Raw genomic sequence first — 20,715 nt, forward strand, 5'->3', positions numbered from 1 at the left:
ATAACTCAACACACAGCCATTAATGTCTAAACTACTGGCAACAAAAGTGAGTACATCTCTAGGTGAAAATGTCCAAATTGGGCCCAAAGTGTCAATATTTTGTGCAGGTTGTCACAGGTTGCCACTGGAGTCCTCTTCCACTCCTCCATGACAACATCACGGAGCTGGTGGATGTTAGAGATCTTGCGCTCCTCTACCTTCCGTTCGTTTGAGGATGCCCCACAGGGTTTAGGTCTGGAGACATGCTTGGCCAGTCCATCACTTTTACCCTCAGTTTCTTTAGCAAGGCAGTGGTCTAAAAAAAGGACTTATTGTGAAAGGACACGCTTTGCCATATGCTTTATAGAAGTAAAACCATCTACCTACCTGCCAGAATTAAATATATCTTATATAATAATGGACATAGATGTGTCTATGATATAAAAAAGGTTTTGCCTATAGTTCTACTTTGGAAAGTGAACATACACGTTGCAACGTGGGAATTCATTTTTGCTATGTGACCAGCCTTTACTCATTTAGTAAATCAAGCAATATTTTTAGATGAAGGTCAGGAATGACAGACTTCATATTTTCCAGTTTTCCCTTAACCTCCCTGGCGGTATGATTATTTCAGATTTTTGCATCTCAAAGCGGTACAATTATTTTGCATAGAAATTTGGCGTTTTATATTGTAAACCTGTAATTCTTAGCAATAACACACTTAGATCTGTCCACCAAGAGTCTAGTAGATATCCCGGGTATGATAAAGTTTGAAACACAAAATCATAAATTATAATATAATAAATAATTTAAAAAATAATAATATAATAATAATAAAATAAATTTACCCACGATTCACTATCGCTCAATTCTGCAAGTGTTCTAATTTACTATCGCTGTTTTCTAGCTGGTCTAAAGCCACTTTTGACATAAAGGGACACTTTTTAGTTGCTATGGACAATCTCAAGATTCCAGGCAGAGAGAGCAGTATATATAATATAAAACTGCATGCAGGGCATGGGCCAAAGCATTGGGGACAAAAGGGAAGTGAAATGATTTCATACAGTACTGTAATCTATAAGATTACAGTACTGTATGTGTTATGATTTTTAAATTTTGAATTTGAATTTGCCACCAGGCTCGGCCTCCTGCGTCGCTCGCAGGGAACGGAGCCTGGCACAGAGAGGCATCGGGCGGAGGACAGAGCCCGCAGACACCACGGTGGGACATTGCAGCATCCTGGGGACAAGGTAAGTAACCTGCACCAGGATCCTGAGATGTAATCCCGAGTGTGGCTCGGGGTTACCGCTAATGGTGCTGAAATTTAACCCCGAGCCACACTCGGGAAAACCGCCATGGAGGTTACAATACCATCAGCTTCAGACTGAAATTAATTTTGAGGCTTTCCAAGGTATCTTTGTGGAGAGCAGAAAGTAGAACTCTTTGAGGATGAAATTAAGTAATCATTTACCAGATATAACAGGATCCATTGAAAACAAAGACTTTTCGTAATTATTTCATACATAATTCCTTGCGATATTTATTTTTATGAACTAAAAAATTTTGATAAGAAATGCATTGTTAGAGAAGCAAAACAGTTAAAATAATTCATACAGCTTTTTGAACCGACCCCATTGCCAGTTGGACATGAAAGATGAAGATCTGAGCAAAATGCAAGTACAAATAAAACAGTTTATTGTAGCATATGCACATTTGAACTTTCATAAACTATCTTTATTGAGTGTGAAGTGCATGATGTAAGAGACACTGTTGTGCTTCAGCAGTCCCAGAATGCACTGAAAACAAAATGTTGATGTGCTAAAAATTGTCTATGCTTACCTATGGACATAAGAAACACTGCAAAATCTTTCCACTCAACAAAATACATCAGCTAATGTTAGGCCAGCCATACACGATTCCAATCTCAATTCAAACCATTAGTGGGAAGGCTGAATGTACCATGTCAATCGATCAACTTGGGTGCAACCAGCCTGCCAGATTCACTTACGATTATCGCAAGAGGCTGCTACAGCCACTAGCGATAATCACTGTCTTCACCCGGTGGGGACTGTGCTTGTAGGAAAAAAAATTCTCCATGTATGGCCGGACTTACTAGTGGTATCCAGTAACTGCCACTACAACTCAACCTGACAGTGCACTTACTTATATCTGATTTGAAATATACACCGACCAGCCATAACATTATGACCACTGACCAATAAATGGCACCAAAAAATGGGTGGGATATATTAAGCAGCAAGTGAACATGTGGTCCCTGTGGTACCAAATGTGGTCCAAAGATGGAAACCAGGGAACCAGTGACAGGGTCATGGGTTCACTGATGCATGTGGGGAGTGAAGGCTGGCCTGTGTAGTCAACTCCAATAGAAGAGCTACCATAGCTCAAATTGCTAAAAAGTTAAAGCTGGTTCCTATAGAAAGGTGTCAGAGTACACAGTGCATCACAGTTTGTTGTGTATGGAGCTTCACAGTAGCAGACCAGTCAGGGTGCACATGCTGACCCTTGTCCACAGCCAAAGGTGCCTACAATAGGAAGATGAGCATCAAAACTGGACCACAGGGCAATGAAAGAAGGTGGCCTGGCTTGATGAATTCATGGATAGTTTGAGGAACACAACAATGAGTTCAAGGCATTGACTTGGCCTCCAAATTCTTCAGATCTCAGTCCAATCAGGGATTGCTGTAAAAACAAGTCTGAGCCATGGAGGACCCACCTTGTAACTTACAGTACTTAAAAGGATCTGCTACGGGCAGCTTGGTGCCAGTTACCACAGCATACTTTCAGAGGTCTGGTGGAGTCAATGACTCGATGGGTTATGGTGGGTGGTCATAATGTTATGGCTGATTGGTGTGTATACATGTTAAAATATATATGTATATGTATATATATATATATATATATATATATATATATATATATATAATCTCACAAAAGTGAGTACACCCCTCACATTTTTGTAAATATTTTATTATATCTTTTCACGTGACAAGACTGAAGAAATGACACTTTACTACAATGTAAAGTAGTGAGTGTACAGCTTGTATAACAGGGTAAATTTGCTGTCCCCTCAAAATAACTCAACACACAGCCATTAATGTCTAAACCGCTGGCAACAAAAGTTAGTACACATGAAAAGATATAATAAGTAATCTACAAAAATGTAAGGGGTGTACCCACTTTGTGAGATACTGTACATACAGCGGGTAAAATAAGTATTGAACACGTCACCATTTTTCTAGGTAAGTATATTTCTAAAGGTGCTATTGGCATGAATTTTTCACCACATGTCAGTAACAACCCAAGCAATTCATACATACAAAGAAACCAAAACAAATACATTCAGAAATCAAGTTATGTGTAATAAAATGGAATGACACAGGGAAAAAGTATTGAACTGAAATTTATTGAATACTTTGTACAAAATCCTTTGTTGGTAATGACGGCTTCAAGACGCCTCCTGTATGGAGAAACTAGTCGCATGCAAAAATCTACCAAGACATTCTTAATTACAACCTGCTGCCATCTACCAGGATGATGAAGATGGAATGATGGTGGACAATTTAGCAAGACAATGATCCCAAACACAAAGCCAAGGAAGCTCTCAATTGGTTTCAAAGAAAGAAAATAAAGCTGTTAGAATAGCCCAGCCAATCTCCTGACTTGAATCCAATAGAAAATGTATGGAAAGAACCAAAGATCAGAGTTCATAGAAGAGGCCCACGGAACCTTCAAGATTTGAAGACTGTTTGAGTGGAAGAATGAGCCAAAATTACACCTGAGCAATCCATGCGACTAGTTTCTCCGAACAGGAGGCGTCCTGAATCTGTCATTACTTAACCACTTCAGCCCTGGACCATTTGGCTGGCCAAAGACCAGAGCACTTTTTGCGATTCGGCACTGCGTTGCTTTAACTGACAATTGCGCAATATTTTTTACTTTCTGCTATAATATCCCCCAAAAATATAAAAAAAAACATTTTTTTTTTGGTAAAAAAAAATCACAATAAGCGTAAATTCGTTGGTTTGCGCAAAAGTTATAGCATCTACAAAATAGGGGATAGATTTATAGCATTTTTAGTATTTTTTTTTTTTTACTAGTAATGGCGGTGATCTGCGATTTTTATTGGGACTGCGACATTATGGCGCACACATCGGACAATTTTGACACATTTTTGGGACCATTGGCATTTTTACAGTGATCAGTGCTATAAAATTGCATTGATTACTGTAAAAAATGTTACTGGCAGTGTGAAGGGGTTAACCACTAGGGGGCAGTGAAGGGCTTAAGTGTGTCCTATTGTGTGTTCTAACTGAAGGGGGAATGGGACATACTCTGTTCTCCCCTCAGAGAACCGGAAACTGTGTGTTTACACACACAGATCCCGGTTCTCGGTGAGCCTCGAGCTAACGCGGGAGCCCGGCGGTGATCGCGACCGCCGGGCACTCGCATCGGCTCCATGGGCGAGCAGGGGGCGTGCATGCCCCCTAGTGGCTGTCTATGTTACCAACGTAACATGAAGGCGATTCGCGCAGCCAAGCCATGTTGCAGCAGTACAACTGCGGCAGCTGGTCGGCATGCAGTTAAGCCTCGTACACACGATCGGATTTTCCGCAGACTAAACCTCTGACTTTTGTCTGAAGGGCGCTGGCCAGGTACTTGTCTTGCATACAAACGGCAAGGAATTGTCGGCCAACAAACACGAACATAGTGATGTACTACATGGTTTTTCAGGTCTTAAGCACCACCCTTTGGGCTCCTTCTGCTATTTTTGTGTTAGTAGAAGTTTGGTGAGTGTTGATTCGGGCTTTTCATTTCGTGCTTTTCAGTTTCTGAACGGCCGTCCGTCAACCAGCCATGTTGTGGAATCAGAGGAGATAACGTGTTATTTATTATTGGCCTTGGACTTATTGTTTTGACCCAAGTTCAGTCCAGGAACAGGAGGAGGAGGATTTCTTGGACCAAAAATTGGTTGCTTTATTAATCGTGACCAATTATGTCACTATGCCTTTGCTGCGGGAGCTCCTGGAGAATAATCCAGATGATTTTTGGAATTATTTCCGGATGACGGACTCCTGCTTTCACCAACTCTTGGCATTGTTGACCCCTATATTAAGAAGCAGGACACATGCATGAGGCTTTTATTTTTTGCTTGAATAATGATTTGATTTGGTATGTTTTCTAAATTTTTGGATGCATAGAATGCACGTTTTGGTTAAGTTCTTTTGGCAGATAGCATTTTTAATTTTATTTGTTTTCTTTTTTTAATGCACAATAAAAAAAATGTGTAGAATAATACTTGGCTATGTGTTTTACTTCAAATGACAGTTTGGGAGTAGGCAGTTACCGTACATTACCAACATAACTGTACCTTTGATCTTAAAAATTACGGGATAATGGTGTTGTAGTAACTTGCACCAAAAAAAAAAAATAACAAGTATAATATTATTCTTGATATCACTTGAAAAAAAACCTTTGAAAATTCATTTGCCATAACTCCATCAGTATCACCAGCAAAGCAGCTTCATTATTATCCCATTAAAGAAGAAGAGAATGTGCGCTACATTTCGAGATTTCATAATTTGGCGCGTCACGAATGTTAATTCTCCATTAAGAACGCTAGTTTACAAGACTGACCGCTTCCATCTCGTCCTTGCTTCCGAGCATGCGTGTTTGTACTTTGGACTTTTGTCTGACGGACTTGTGTACACACGTTCGGAAAATCCGACAACAGACATTTGTCCGCGGAAAAATTTTAAAGCCTGCCATCCAACATTTGTCTGCAGATGGACAACAATTGTCCGATGGAGCTTACAAACGGTCTGATTTTCCGTCAACAGCCTGTCATCACACAATTCCCGCGGGAAAATCTGATCATGTGTGCGAGGCTTAACAAAGAATTTTGTACGACGTATTAAATAAATTCAGTTCAATATTTTTTTCCCTCTGTCATTCCATTTTATTATACTTAACTTAATTTCTGAACTTATTTGTTTTGAATTCTTTGTATGTATGAATTGCATGGGTCGTTGCAGACATGTGGTGGAATTTCAGGACAATAGCACCTTTAGAGATGTATTTACATAGAAAAATGGTGATGTGTTCAATACTTATTTTACCAGCTGTGTGTGTATATATATATATATATATATATATATATATATATATATATATATATATATATATATATATATATATATACAGTGGCTTGCGAAAGTATTCGGCCCCCTTGAACTTTTCAACCTTTTGCCACATTTCAGGCTTCAAACATAAAGATATAAAATTGTAATTTTTTGTGAAGAATCACCAACAAGTGGGACACAATTGTGAAGTGGAACGAAATCTATTGGATATTTTAAACTTTTTTAGCAATTAAAAAACTGAAAAGTGGTGCTTGCAAAATTATTTGGCCCCTTTACTTTCAGTGCAGCAAACTCACTACAGAAGTTCAGCGAGGATCTCTGAATGATCCAATGTTGTCCTAAATGACTGATGGTGATAAATAGAATCCACCTGTGTGTAATCAAGTCTCTGTATAAATGCACCTGCTCTGTGATAGTCTCAGGGTTCTGTTGAAAGCGCAGAGAGCATAATGAAGACCAAGGAACACACCAGGCAGGTCCGTAATACTGTTGTGGAGAAGTTTAAAGCCGGATTTGGATACAAAAAGATTTCCCAAGCTTTAAACATCCCAAGGAGCACTGTGCAAGCGATCATTTTGAAATGGAAGGAGTATCAGACCACTGCAAATCTACCAAGACCTGGCTGTCCCTCTAAACTTTCAGCTCAGACAAGGAGAAGACTGATCAGAGATGCAGCCAAGAGGCCCATGATCACTCTGGATGAACTGCAGAGAACTACAGCTGAGGTGGGAGAGTCTGTCCATAGGACAACAATCAGTCGTACACTGCACAAATCTGGCCTTTATGGAAGAGTGGCAAGAAGAAAGCCATTTCTCAAAGATATCCATAAAAAGTTTTGTCTAAAGTTTGCCACAAGCCACCTGGGAGACACACCAAACATGTGGAAGAAGGTGCTCTGGTCCGATGAAACCAAAATCGAACTTTTTGGCCACAATGCAAAACAATATGTTTGGCGTAAAAGCAACACAGCTCATCACACTCAACACACCATCCCCACTGTCAAACATGGTGGTGGCAGCATCATGGTTTGGGCCTGCTTTTCTTCAGCAGGGACAGGGAAGATGGTTAAAATTGAGGGGAAGATGGATGCAGCCAAATACAGGACCATTCTGGATGAAAACCTGTTGGAGTCTGCAAAAGACCTGAAACTGGGACAGAGATTTATCTTCCAACAAGACAATGATCCCAAACATACAGCAAAATCTACAAAGGAATGGTTCACAAATAAACGTATCCAGGTGTTAGAATGGCCAAGTCAAAGTCCAGACCTGAATCCAATCGAGAATCTGTGGAAAGAGCTGAAAACTGCTGTTCACAAACGCTCTCCATCCAACCTCACTGAGCTCGAGCTGTTTTGCAAGGAAGAATGGGCAAGAATTTCAGTCTCTCGATGTGCAAAACTGATAGAGACATACCCCAAGCGACTTGCAGCTGTAATCGCAGCAAAAGGTGACTCTACAAAGTATTAACGCAAGGGGGCCGAATAATTTTGCACGCCCCACTTTTCATTTTTTTTATTAGTTAAAAAAGTTTCAAAAATCCAAAAGATTTCGTTCCACTTCACAATTGTGTCCCACTTGTTGGTGATTCTTCACAAAAAATAAACATTTTATATCTTTATGTTTGAAGCCTGAAATGTGGCAAAAGGTTGAAAAGTTCAAGGGGGCCGAATACTTTTGCAAGCCACTGTATATTAATAGTTATATATATATTATGTTTCAGCTAGTATATACTGGGATTTTGTACTTGGATTGTACATTCATTATAAACATAATAATAAAAATGATTGGAAAAGGATATATTGGGATTTCAGTGTTAGGTCTATTCACTAGATTGGTTAGTTTATGCCACAATAGATTCTAACCAAATCATTCAGTTTACATATGTGAATACAACATAGGGTTGGATGAGTTATCCTTTAACATGAAATAGTTAAAGTATATGTACTATGCACACTGCTTCAGTTGTTCATTAAGCTGCCTGTCAGGTTGATCAGTCAATCAGTCGATCAGATGTCAATGCTGCTGCTAACTACCAGGGGTTGTCAACCTGCAAAAGCAAATTCTGCTACTAGCAGGATCTCCAGGTAATACCAGAAGATAACAATACTGTACCACTCCAAAAACCAACCTTTGTGAACTTGCTATTACATACAAAGGCTAACGAATGTGATCATAGAAAGTATAGTAGATGCTGTATTTTTAACTGCTCTATACAAAAAAACCTTAGTGAACTGAAAGCACTATTTTGTATTGTAAAAAGAAAATCATCAAAATAATGCATGTGTCATCGTTTAGTGCAGTGGTCTCCATACTGCGGCCTGGAGTTGGCCCTTTACTTGACTTTTTCCGGCCCCTGGAGAACTATTCCTCCCACTCTCACCAACAATGGGGAACTATTCTACGCTCAGAAGCCAATGACAAGGCACTATTTCTTCCAATGACACCAATGATGGTCCATGATTATCCTCCAAATGCCAAAGATGGGGCATTGTTTATTCCCACTGATACCGGGACATTTTCTACTCATACACATTCTGTCCCCCCTAATGTCTGAAGGACATAAAGCTAGTCGTTTGTCTAGAAAGTTTGGAGAACGATTTAGTAAATTGACCCTAATTACTTTAGGTGGGACTGCAGGCTCTTCCCAGTCATTCTGAGCTTTGCCACCTACTCCCTCAGACATCTTCCTGCACACACTGAAGAATGTGGAGAAAGGTCAGAGATGTAAATGGGAACAATATTTCTGACTATAATTAGAATAAAAGCACATTATGGGAGGTGATATATGCCCCCATAAACTTAAACAAGTACAGAATTTGGGGTTTTTGCAGCTCCAAGGATAGGAACAGGGAGCTCTGGTGGACCAGCACCCAGCAGAGATCAAAGCACTTTACAGAAACAATGTTTTGATACCTATAATCAACAATAGAGTGAATTTCAGAGACAATCTGCAGTTGTATTGTATAGATTTGCTTAAATGGAAGCACTCAGAGTCTGGTAAAGCTGTGCAGCTTCTAACTTCAGCTTGTTCAATTAGGCTTTGGCAATAAAACCTGGAAGCTGATTGGTTTCTATGCAGAGATACACCAGATCTTGCACTCGCCAGTATTAATAAATCCCCCTTAGGTCTGTTTATCTGCTTCCTCCCATGTACATTTACTGGGGCAGGGCGGCCCGGGTGCGCAAAATTACGTACCTGTACATGATTTCCTGCACGTGGTTTAGGGGACGAGCGTGTGCCGCCTCCACTGTGATTGGACACAGCGTTAGCCAATCAGCGGGTCCAGCGGCCACGATAGCCACCGCGACCCGCCGATCGTTCACAGGAGAGATGGATCAGCGGTGTGCCGATGTAAACAAAGCACACCGCTGATCTGTCAGGGAGGAAATATGAGAGATCGTGTTTCAGCTAAGCTGAATCGTGATCTCTCTTTTCCTCCAGTGAATCCACTCCCCCCACAGTTAGAAACACCTCAGTTGTAAGGATATATTTATATTAAACATTAATAAAGAAAATTATAAAAAAAGAAACACCTCCCAGAGAACACATTTAACCCCTTTATCGACCCCTAGTGTTTACCCTTTCCCTGCCAGTGTCATTTTTACAGGGATCAGTGCATTTTTTTAGCACTAATCGCTGTATTGTCCGTCGCAAAGTCGCAGTCCCGTTAAAATCGCAGATCGCCACCATTACTAGTAAAAAAAAATAAAAGTCCCTAAATCTATCCCGTAGTTTGTAAATGCTATAACTTTTGCGAAAACCAATTAATATTCGCTTATTGGGATTTTTCTTACCAAAAATATGTAGCAGAATACATATTGACCTAAATTGCATTTTTCTTTTGGATATGTATTATAGCAGAAAGTAAAAAATATTGTTTTTTTTTTTTTTCAAAATTTTCTTTTTTTTTGTTTGTAGCGCAAAAAAAACTGCAGAGATGATCAAATACCACCAAAGGAAAGCTCTATTTGTGGGAAAAAAAAGGACATCAATTTTATTTGGGTACAGTGTCGCACGACCGCACAATTGTCAGTTAAAGCAACGCAGTGCCGTATCGCAAAAAATGGCCTGGTCAGGAAGTGGGTAAAACCTTCCAGGGCTGAAGTGGTTAAACTGCATATTTTGACTGATGTGTATCTTAAATATTCTTCTATAAGCAGTACAGAATGGTGACGACACTCAGTGCCTAGAAATGAATTATGAGCTGGTATCCATATATCTACTAATAGATATATGGATACCAGTCTGTCTGAAACTTTTCACTCTCAGCAGTAGGCTGTCCAACTTGTACATTTTGGTCAGGAATGGTCCAATCGAATTAGTTTAGGAAAGTGCTTGCTGCCCATATCCTTTCAGAGACAACAGAACTGATTGGTTGAGAACCGCATACATGCACAGATGAGCCAGCTGAACAATCATTATCTTCCACCTCATCTATAAGATATCTGTGCAAAACGATGGTAGTCTCAAACAAGCCTTCTGTGAAATAATGACCTCATGTACAGGCACCTACAATATACATAACATATAACTGAATAATGTTGCACAAGTTCCCAGTGCATGAACCTCACAGCTAATACAAATGCCTTCAACTTTGTACAATCTTTCTGTCTATTGCAGTTGCCAAAGATATGATTGATGGAAGAGTTAGAACAATCTGTCCAGTACAGATTCATCAGTCATCTGAATCAGGCTGCTCTAACAATGTACACACTGCCAAATTACCACCAGTAGGGAGTAAGAGCGGAGGCAACACACTACGTTTTCCAGCAAGTTTCACTGACACCCGAGCTCAGGTTCACCCCCGTTCCTGGCAACACAGCCTGGAATAATCACCACGAGAGGCCATTATCTGACCTCTGACCACATAGACTTAATTTATAATTCTATCATTTACAGTGTGGAAATGAAAACTTACGAATGAACTTTGGTCTGAAAATCAAACAGTAAGCTATTTGCTATTCACTATATAATGGAGAACAGCTTATGTATAAGAATGCCTTGAGGGACTACATTGAATTTTAGGAGCTTATCTTCCTTAAAGTGATAATTAACTTCCCTGGTGGTATGATGATTTCAGATTTTAGGTGCTGAAAGCGGTACCATTATTTTGCATGGAAATTTGGCGTTTTATATTGTAGGCCTGTAATTCTTAGGAATAACTCACTGAAATCTGTCCAAACAAGAGTCTAGTAGACATCCTGGGTATGATAAAGTTTGAAACACAAAATCATAAATTATAATATAATAAATTCCTATAAATAATAACAAATAATAATATAATAGTAATAATACTTTTTATTCAATACATTTTAGTAAATATTATAATCAAAAACACTGACATTTTTTTTGGCCAAACAAGAGTGCAATATTAGTAGTCATATTGCTTCAGTAAACCTTCCGGGTATGGAAAATTTTAAAACATGGTACAGCACAGTCTGACGTCACAGTCAGGACAGTAGAACCGGGTTTCCTTTCTGATTTTCCTTCCAGTGTCGTCACGCTTAGAGCAGCAAACCACACACATCCTTGTGGATGCTGACTTCTTTTCCGTTGGTGGAATGTGGTCCCTAAAGTGATGACCAGTCATGCGTTCCGGGTTCACAACGCCAGCAGCACGATGTCCAGATCTATTTACAGTGGTTGGTGTTTGGTGCTTGAGAAATATAAGTTCGGCAACTTTCCAAACAAAGTCCGCATGAACCACAGGCCTGTCTCTTTTTTTTTAGAAGAATGAACGCATTCCATAGGCACTGTTCAAGAAGATGCCTGAAGATTTTTTTGTAATATTTTTTTTGTTGCTTTCTCATAGCAGGATTAAAAAGTCATGGCCTGGTCAGCTCTGTCAACACCTCCCATGGTGTTGTTGTAGTCCTTTACGACAGTAGAGGTGTTGTGAATAGTACTCATTAGGCACACATCTTTTTTGTCGCGCCATCATTTTGCCTTTCTGCCAGGCAACTATTTCTCCTGCCTTGAGCTTTTTATAGCCAAAGGTTGGCGGCATGTCACACCGGTTAGCTCTAACAGTCCCGTATGCATCCGTCTTGTATTGTAGAAGGAACTCATAGAGTTCTGGAGAAGTATAAAAATTATCTGTGGTTACACAGTAGCCCTGATTCAGCAATGACTCAATCAAAGTAAGAACGGAAGTGGTTGCCATTCCATAATTACTGAATCTTTCGTTGAATTTAGTTCCTTTCCCGGTGTAAAGGACCGAATTCCATATGTAACCAGTGCTGGATTCACAGAGCATGAATGATTTTATGCCAAATCGTGCTCTCTTAGACGCGATATACTGTATTCAGCTGAGTCTTCCTTTGTAGGCCATTAGACTTTCGTTGATAATGACGTCTCTATCTGGTACATAGGTCTGCTGAACATTTTTCTGAATAATTTGATATACCTCCCAAATCTTTTTCAGTTTTGGAGCTGGATGAGAAGTCTCATCAAATTCTTCAATATTTTGAAAGTGCAGATATTTCATTATGAGAGAAAATTTGTACTCCGACATGACGGTGCCAAAAAAAGGAGTGGCTAGTAATTTGTTGGTTGTCCAGTACCACTCCCTGAAGAATAATTAGGCCCAGAAACTTCCAGATGTCCTCTTTGGTCACTGGTTCTCACTTTCTGCTCACTTTCTGCTCCTTGTATAGGAACTTGTTGCTCCTGGTACCGATTTGTGTCCGTAACAATTTTTTCTATAACCTCATCAGTCAAAAAGAGTTGGAGGTATCCCAAGGGGTTGTCATCTTCAACCTCCACTTTGATACCGGGTGCTCCAGTAAACGGGAATCATGGGGGCGCTGTGTGCTCCGTACCGCAGTGAATCGAGCACAAAGTCCGCACATCACTGGGCATATTTACAGGATAATCACTGAAATCGCTTTCCGTGCCTGATGACGAACTTTCCCACGAATCGCTATCACTCACTTCTGCAAGCAATTCGGTATCGCTGTCGCTGTTTTTGTCATATGCCGCTTTTGAAGTAGAGGCACGCTTTTTTGATGCCATGGTCATTCTGCAGTTTCCAGACAGAAAGTACAGTAAAACTACAGGCAAGGGCACTGGATAAAGCACTGGGGGCCAAACTAAGGTCAATTTTATTTTATTTAGTAATGTAATCCAATAGGATTACAATGTATCAGTGTGTTTGTGTTTTATACATTTTGAATTTGCCACTGGTTCCACCCCCCCTGCATCGCGACGCTCACAGGGAACGGAAGCCAGGGCACACAGTGCATCGGGCGAAGATCCAGCCGCCGTACACAGCGGGCGTACATCACGGGATCCCCGGGACAAGGTAAGTAACCTCTTCCAGGATCCAGCGATGCGATCCCGAGTGTGGCTCGAGGTTACCGCTAATGGTACTGAAATCTCACCCCGAGCCACACTCGGGAATACCGCCAGGGGGGTTAAAGCTTTGATTTTTTTAATTTCATTTATACAAAATAACAAACATGTTATACTTACTTGCTCCATGCAATGGTTTTTGCACAGAGCAGCCCAGATCCTCCTCTACCTGGGTGCCCCGCCGGCACTCCTGGCTCCTCCTGCCCCCACTTTCTACTCAGGGTACTCAGTCAGGCTCGCTCCCGAGCTGCCCTTTCTGCATCCATAGATACAGACAGCTCTGCCCCCTGCTCCCTCATCACAGAATTTGATTGACAGCAACAGGAGCCAGTGGCTCCCACTGTTCTCAATCTGCCCAGTGGGGAGAGAGAGAGTGGAGATGCTATTCTCATGCCAGCACTGGATCAGAAATGGGCTTAGGTAAGTATGTGGGGGCTAGGGGGAATTCTGTGACCCAGAAGGCTTTTTATATTAAGGTAAAAAACCTTAAGTTTTAGAACCACTTTAATTTAGACATAATCAGTTGAAAAACAGGAGGCTTGCCCTCTAAAATACAGTTACATGACATGGGACAAGCCATAAAACATGTATGTTGTAGCAATGGTCAAAGGGTTTATAAAGTTATCATAAACTGATAAGATTAAATGTTAAGTGCACTTTCACCCTGGGGGGGGGGGCGCTTCGGCGGTAAAAAGCCGCCATTTTTAGCAGAGCTTTACCGTAAATGTAGCAGCGCTTTTTGGCCACTAGCGGGCGCTTTTAACCCCGCTAGCGGCCAAAAAAGGGTTAAAATCGCCCAAAAAGCGACGCAGCCGAAGTGCTTTGCAGGCGCTTTGTCAGCACTGCCTATTGATTTCAATGGCGGAGGGGTTTTAGGAGAGGTGTATACACTGCTCCTGCAGCACTCCAAAGATGCTGCTTGCAGGATTTTTTTTCCTGTCCTGCAAGCACACCACTCCAAACAGTAAGAATTGTAACCTTTTGGGTAATAAATCTATCCAAACGGAGAGCACTAGATTCTTCCTTTATTATCCATACATGTCCTGAGGAGAGATCGTTTATGATAACATCGCCGGATGTCTGTACCCCATGGTGTGAGAAATTGCTGAGTGACCTTTTCAGGTCGAATTAATGAGACTTTACTGCTGATGAGTTTGGGATCCATTAGCAATCAATTGGAGTCCGGCATTCCAGGATCTAACACGGTGGGAGTCCATACAGATCTATTATTGGTGAATTTGCATCAGAAGCTAAAGAGGTAGTCTGTACCATGATCCGATGATCAGGAGGTCTGTTAAGTTGTGGAGTTTGAAGCTGATTTTCACCTGATTTCTGGTGAGTGTAACATCCTAAGGGAGCGGTGTCCCACGTGGTGTGGTCAAGGGATGCAGAGATTCAGGAACTAATTACATATATTTTTTCAACATCTCCCCGTGCACTGTTGGTTACCTTGTTACAGCATATTACTCCATACAGACTTTCCAATTTTAATTATATTGACGACATTGTGTTTTCATCAATCATTGTCTGCTTACACAAAAACTTGTTTATTGGACACTTTGTACTGAAACATTAGTTTAGCGCTGCTAATACCTATATTTTCCTTAGGGTGTGTAGACATGCGTATTACTATCTGATTTATTTAATAGCAGCAGCTGAAGAGTCTGTGACCTTTTTAGTTTAATAGGTTCATGAGCGCTGAGGGAAAGTAGATATTTGCTTTTGAGTGATTGTTTACTCTTATTGTTTTGGATTTATGTATATATAGATATATATATCTATATATACAGTAAATTGGCAAATACATTCAAAAACTCAAATTGGTAAATGGTGAAGTAAAAAGGTCCAACCACTAGAAATAGCATTATGGTATTAGCCATAGTGCATAAAGAACTGGTAAGTTAGTTTCAGATTCTGAAAATTGGCTTTGTTTTTTTGTTTGTTGTTTTGGCACAGGAGTTTTGGAAATTTGCCTGGCAATACTGTCTTTCATTGCACGTGTTATACACTAATAGCATCTGAAAGATAAATGTATCATACCCATGAAATTATAACACCTGTACATTTAATAGTCACTCACCAACCCATAAAGAGGAACTGCAGTCTGCTCACATAATTTGTAATAAAAACCTCTTTGCCACTCTGAAGCTTCCCTCCAACCACTTTGCATATTATTTTATATATACTGTGATTCTGTACTTGCCAAATATGCTGCAGAAATCTCCCTCTTAAGTCTGGCTGTAACCATTTTAACTGTGGGCAGCTAAAGCTGCTGCCTGTTCACTTCCTGATTTTACACAGACACACAGAGGCACACCTCCAGCTCTGCAGCTTTCATTGGCCCTCTTATGACTTATCCCCCGTCCCTTCCTGGCAAACTCTCACGAGAGTTAGAGAGCGCGCTGTGCATGATGTCATAAGCCTAGGCTAATGACCAGACAAGAAACAGGAAGTGGGCTGTAGAAGGTATTTACTGGTTAAAAAAAAAATGTTTTATTATCCAAAGTTAAAACAACAAGGGTGGAGGATTTAATAGATAGAAAGTTGAAAAAATGACTGAAGTTCCGCTTTAAAGTAAACTCAAAAATCAATGATTTTCTATATTACAGGGAACAGCTAGAAATGTTAATTGTGCCTAAGCAGTATCCTTCAAAAAATTACCTTTTGCCTCAAATTCATCCTGAAAAAATATATGGATAGCAAGACCAGGCTTAGCCCCATTTTCTCTGGTCTCTTCAAGGCTATTGCAGTGTTAAGTAGACCTGTACTAAAAGCAGAATTCCTGGGGATTAAGGCCAACCATACACGAAACAAATTTGTTTCCTGCAACCAGGGGTTGCAGGAAAAAAGTTCCCTTGATTCCTCCATCAACACACAGTGTTGATGTGGGGGGGGGGGATTATTTCTATTGGCTATAGCAACCGCTACGAATAATTGCAAGAGAATCTGGCAGGCTGGTTGTATCCAAGTTGATTGATTGATCAACTTGGTACATTCAGCCTGCCCATTAACAGTTTGAATCTCAGCTGCTGAACTGGGCGAGATTCGAACTGTGTATGGCCGGCCTAAGTTTAAACCTGAATATACTTTCTACTATCCATGTGTACCATGGAGTGAGGCTCATACCATACAACTGTTGATCAATGTAACAATCACTTTGGCATCTGTAATGCAAATGAGATGCAACATGGTTATGTAAAAAAAATGTATGTTTTGCTTTATTAGAATTATGCTGTCTTCTGTTTTGGAGATAAATCGGGACATATCACACCTGCCTTTCTGACAATCTGCTGATGATGCTTTGAGGTGTATTTATTTCCACTGCTATGTATCTTATATAATTGGGTAATTTATATGAAAAAGAAAAAAAGAAAAAATGTATGCACTTACTGACTTGTGAGTGCGCCTAGGAACTCCTGTGCCTTGTATATCTGCAATGTGAGATTGTCTAAGGCACTGCTGCCTCTGGCTGCTAGTTTCATAAGATTTTATTGTGAGATTTGGTGGTGTCACTAGTGAGTTGCTTGACAAGGAAGCTGTACCTGAGGACCTGCAGTGCAAGGATCTCCCTGTTTTGCCTCATTCAATTTGTGCATCTGTGCTTTTTTTTTTGCCCTCTTTGTGTTTTTGGATCCAGCTTCCACAATACTGTACACAAGATAACACCTAATGATAAACTTTACTTGAACCTGAAAACCTACTCATAAACTGTCAGCTTGAACTTAACCTAATTCTAAATACCTAGTGAATCAATTTTAACATGGGGAGTAATAATATATTATCACTTTTCAAATTGAATGCCAAAAGAATTGGTAAATCAGTTAATTTATAACTTTTCCCATCCTACTTTCATAGAGTATGTTCATCCTGTATTCTCTTGCTCTTGTGAACATGTCAACTTTTTTAAAAATAATTTCTACTCATAAGCCAGGTTTTGTGATAGAATATAGAAGGACTTTGCCACTTCTGATGATGCCATTATCAATGAACATTTAGTTTACTGTGGGCTTTTGGCAAAGATGAAAAGAGGGGCACAAGCCACCCTATTCTCAGAAATGCAGGGCTATTAGGCAGTCACACAAAGAACAATGGAATCCCCCTGTATCAAACATACAGTAGGTGACCGCGATATTGTGTCAATCTCGCCGCATTTCTCGGCGAGATTTGACACCTGCGAGGCCCGTCGCGGGAGCCAGTGCCGTGATGGCTCACTCATCGGGAAAGGAAAACTTTTTTTCCTTTCCCGATGAGTGACAGGCAATGCTGACAGCTGTCTGGTATGAATCCTGAGGGGGGAATGCCGCGCCAAATTTTAAATAAAAAACTGGCGTGGGTTCCCCCCCCCAGGGGCATACCAGGCCCTTAGGTCTGGTATGGATTGTAAGGGGAACCGCCTACGCCGAAAAATCGGCGTGGGGGTCCCACCCAAAATCCATACCAGACCCTTATCTGAGCACGCAGCCCGGCCGGCCAGGAAAGGGGGTGGGGACGAGCGAGAGCCCCCCCCTCTGAGCCGTACCAGGCCACATGCCCTCAAATGGGGGGTGAGTGCCTTGGGGGAGGGGGGCGCCCTGCGGCCCCCCCACCCCAAAGCACCTTGTCCCCATGTTGATGAGGACAAGGGCCTCTTCCTGACAACCCTGGCCGTTGGTTGACGGGGTCTGCGGGCGGGGGGCTTATCGGAATCTGGGAGCCCCCCTTTAATTTTTTTTTTATTGACACTTTTTTTCCCTAGGTGAATGGGTAGGGGTACCATGTACCCCATACTCATTCACACAGGGTGGGGGGCTGGGATCTGGGGGCCCCCTTATTAAAGGGGGGCTTCCGGATTCCGATAAGGCCCCCGCCCGCAGACCCCGACAACCAACGGCCAGGGTTGTCGGGAAGAGGCCCTTGTCCTCATCAACATGGGGACAAGGTGCTTTGGGGTGGGGGGCCGCAGGGCGCCCCCCTCCCCCAAGGCACTCACCCCCCATGTTGAGGGCATGCGGCCTGGTACGGCTCAGGAGGGGGGGGGGGCGCTCGCTCGTCCCCACCCCCTTTCCTGGCCGGCCGGGCTGCGTGCTCGGATAAGGGTCTGGTATGGATTTTGGGGGGGACCCCCACGCCGATTTTTCGGCGTAGGCAGTTCCCCTTACAATCCATACCAGACCTAAGGGCCTGGTATGCCCCTGGGGGGGAACCCACGCCGTTGTTTTATTTAAAATTTGGCGCGGTGTTCCCCCCCTCAGGATTCATACCAGACAGCTGTCAGCACTACCTGTCACTCATTGCGAAAGGAAAAAAGTTTTCCTTTCCCGATGAGCGAGCCAGTGCGACATGCACAGTACCCTGTCGCCGAGAACCAGCACGATGGTATCGCGCTGGAAACACAATCTCGCGGTCAGGTACTGTAAGTGTTTGTAAATCCTTACAAATTATAAAAACAGTGAAACAAAATGTTGGTGTTTAAACTTTCAAAAAATAAAATTAAAAAAATCACCATTCACTATACTTTCTCTTTAAAAGTTGTAATGTAGTACAATTTTATATTTTGCCAAATCAAATGGCACTGCAAACCTATGCCTTAAAGTATGTGGCCTTTATGGCCAGCACATTATTTTTCTTTACTCACTTGAGTGAAGGATCCATCCTCATTGCATTCTGGGATAAAGACGGCTTCTTGAGGCTTCTTTGCTTGTTCCAGCGCTTGAGTTCTTTCCAGACGACATTTACTCTGGCCGGCATCTGGGATATAAAATATCAACATTTGTATTGCATTATTTCATTTTTATATGGCTTCCAATATTAGTGATGTGCTAAAATCATGCACCATTTTTCACAGGAGACATGTATATCAATGAGAGCCAATAGTAAGTGAATACAATATCAAAGGAGCCATTTTAATACACAGCTATCAAGGCAGAAGGAGATATAAGGATACTCTGCAATACTCAAAGTAATACTGCGTGGCACCTAGTATTTAGTAAAGGAAGAGAGTAAATGGAGCAAAAGGGATGCATGATGCAAAAATAAGGTCCTTTTGGGAGGCCACTTGATTTATAAATATATAGTTTCCTGCTCTGTTAGAGTATTTGAGATACAGCAATGGAGCTTGGACTCTTGCAGAGCAAAGACTGGTGGGGGAACGCGTGGGAAGGTGAATATTTTTTTCTCTTGGTGAGTTATCAATGGTCACTATCACTTTGCACTGAATGGGCAAAGATACAGAGTCTACTTCATTTATCATGGAGAACGAACACTATTCCTTCATCAAGCAGTAAGTTACCTTTGCACTTTCCTTTATGGACCACATTGAGGGCAGCATCCTTGCATTTGGCTCTTTGGAAGTCACATGTGGATTCATAGGTTCGTCCATCTGAAGCACAAACTGGTCTGAACTGTGTTCTGATACAATGAGGGTTGCACTGGGGGTCTCTGTCCCTCTCACTTATTAAATACTGTAAAAAAAAAAGACAATATGTAGTTAAGATACAAACAGAAAACACCATAGGCACTGTCATAAAATAAAGAAGGGGGCTAAAGAAGAGTCTGTTGTGTTTGGCTTGGTATACCCAAAAAGAGCACTTAGTACTATCATACATGACTTCAGATGCCTTTAATCTGTTAAGTTCTCATTATACACTACAGGAGCTTCACAGGAGATGTGACAGATATGATCAATGCTTATGAATGGATGGAGCAGTGGTTCCAAAGCACTCACAAGAGCCTGCCAAGACTGTAATACAGGAACTATCCCAGCTGACTTAGTTTTGAAGGCTCAAGTTCCTGGGCTCTTCTTTTTTTTGTTACTACTTTGGTTGGTCGCTGACCTGGAGAGCACAAGTTTATACCAGCTGTCAGAACACTTGATATCTACGTGCTTATATCTGGTCAGTGACTCAATAAGTAGTTACAGAACTACAGAACATGCATGCTAAAGAACAAGTGAGCAATTGTAGTGCCCATATTTCTGTCCTTAACCTCCCTGGAGGTATGTGTATGTCAGATTTTTGATGCTGAGAGCGGTACATTGTTTTGCATGAAAATTTGGCGTTTTATATTGTAGGCCTGTAATTCTTAGTAATAACTCACTTAAATCTGTCCAAACAAGAGTCTAGTAGCCATCCTGGGTATGATGTCCTTTCTGGGTCTGTACCTTCGCCCAGCACTGTGATAGATCGAGCGTAGGACACAGCTCGCACACACAGCGTGGAGACATCGCAGGATCCTGGGGACA

General features: G+C 41.3%; 1 protein-coding gene across 11 annotated transcripts in view; it reads right to left on the reverse strand.

The window, feature by feature from the left end:
- SMOC1 (SPARC related modular calcium binding 1) overlaps positions 1–20,715 on the reverse strand; it is a 296,270-nt gene that overhangs the window by 146,591 nt on the left and 128,964 nt on the right. For all 11 annotated transcript variants that reach the window (XM_073609800.1, XM_073609810.1, XM_073609807.1 and 8 more), the window contains exons 2-3: positions 19,765–19,936; positions 19,111–19,223 (exon numbers count right to left, since the gene is read on the reverse strand). In XM_073609800.1, coding sequence (XP_073465901.1) covers positions 19,111–19,223; positions 19,765–19,936 — 285 coding nt within the window. The remainder of the gene's footprint in view (positions 1–19,110; positions 19,224–19,764; positions 19,937–20,715) is intronic.

Source organism: Aquarana catesbeiana, linkage group LG13 (assembly GCF_042186555.1).
Source record: "Aquarana catesbeiana isolate 2022-GZ linkage group LG13, ASM4218655v1, whole genome shotgun sequence".
Taxonomy (NCBI): domain Eukaryota; kingdom Metazoa; phylum Chordata; class Amphibia; order Anura; family Ranidae; genus Aquarana; species Aquarana catesbeiana.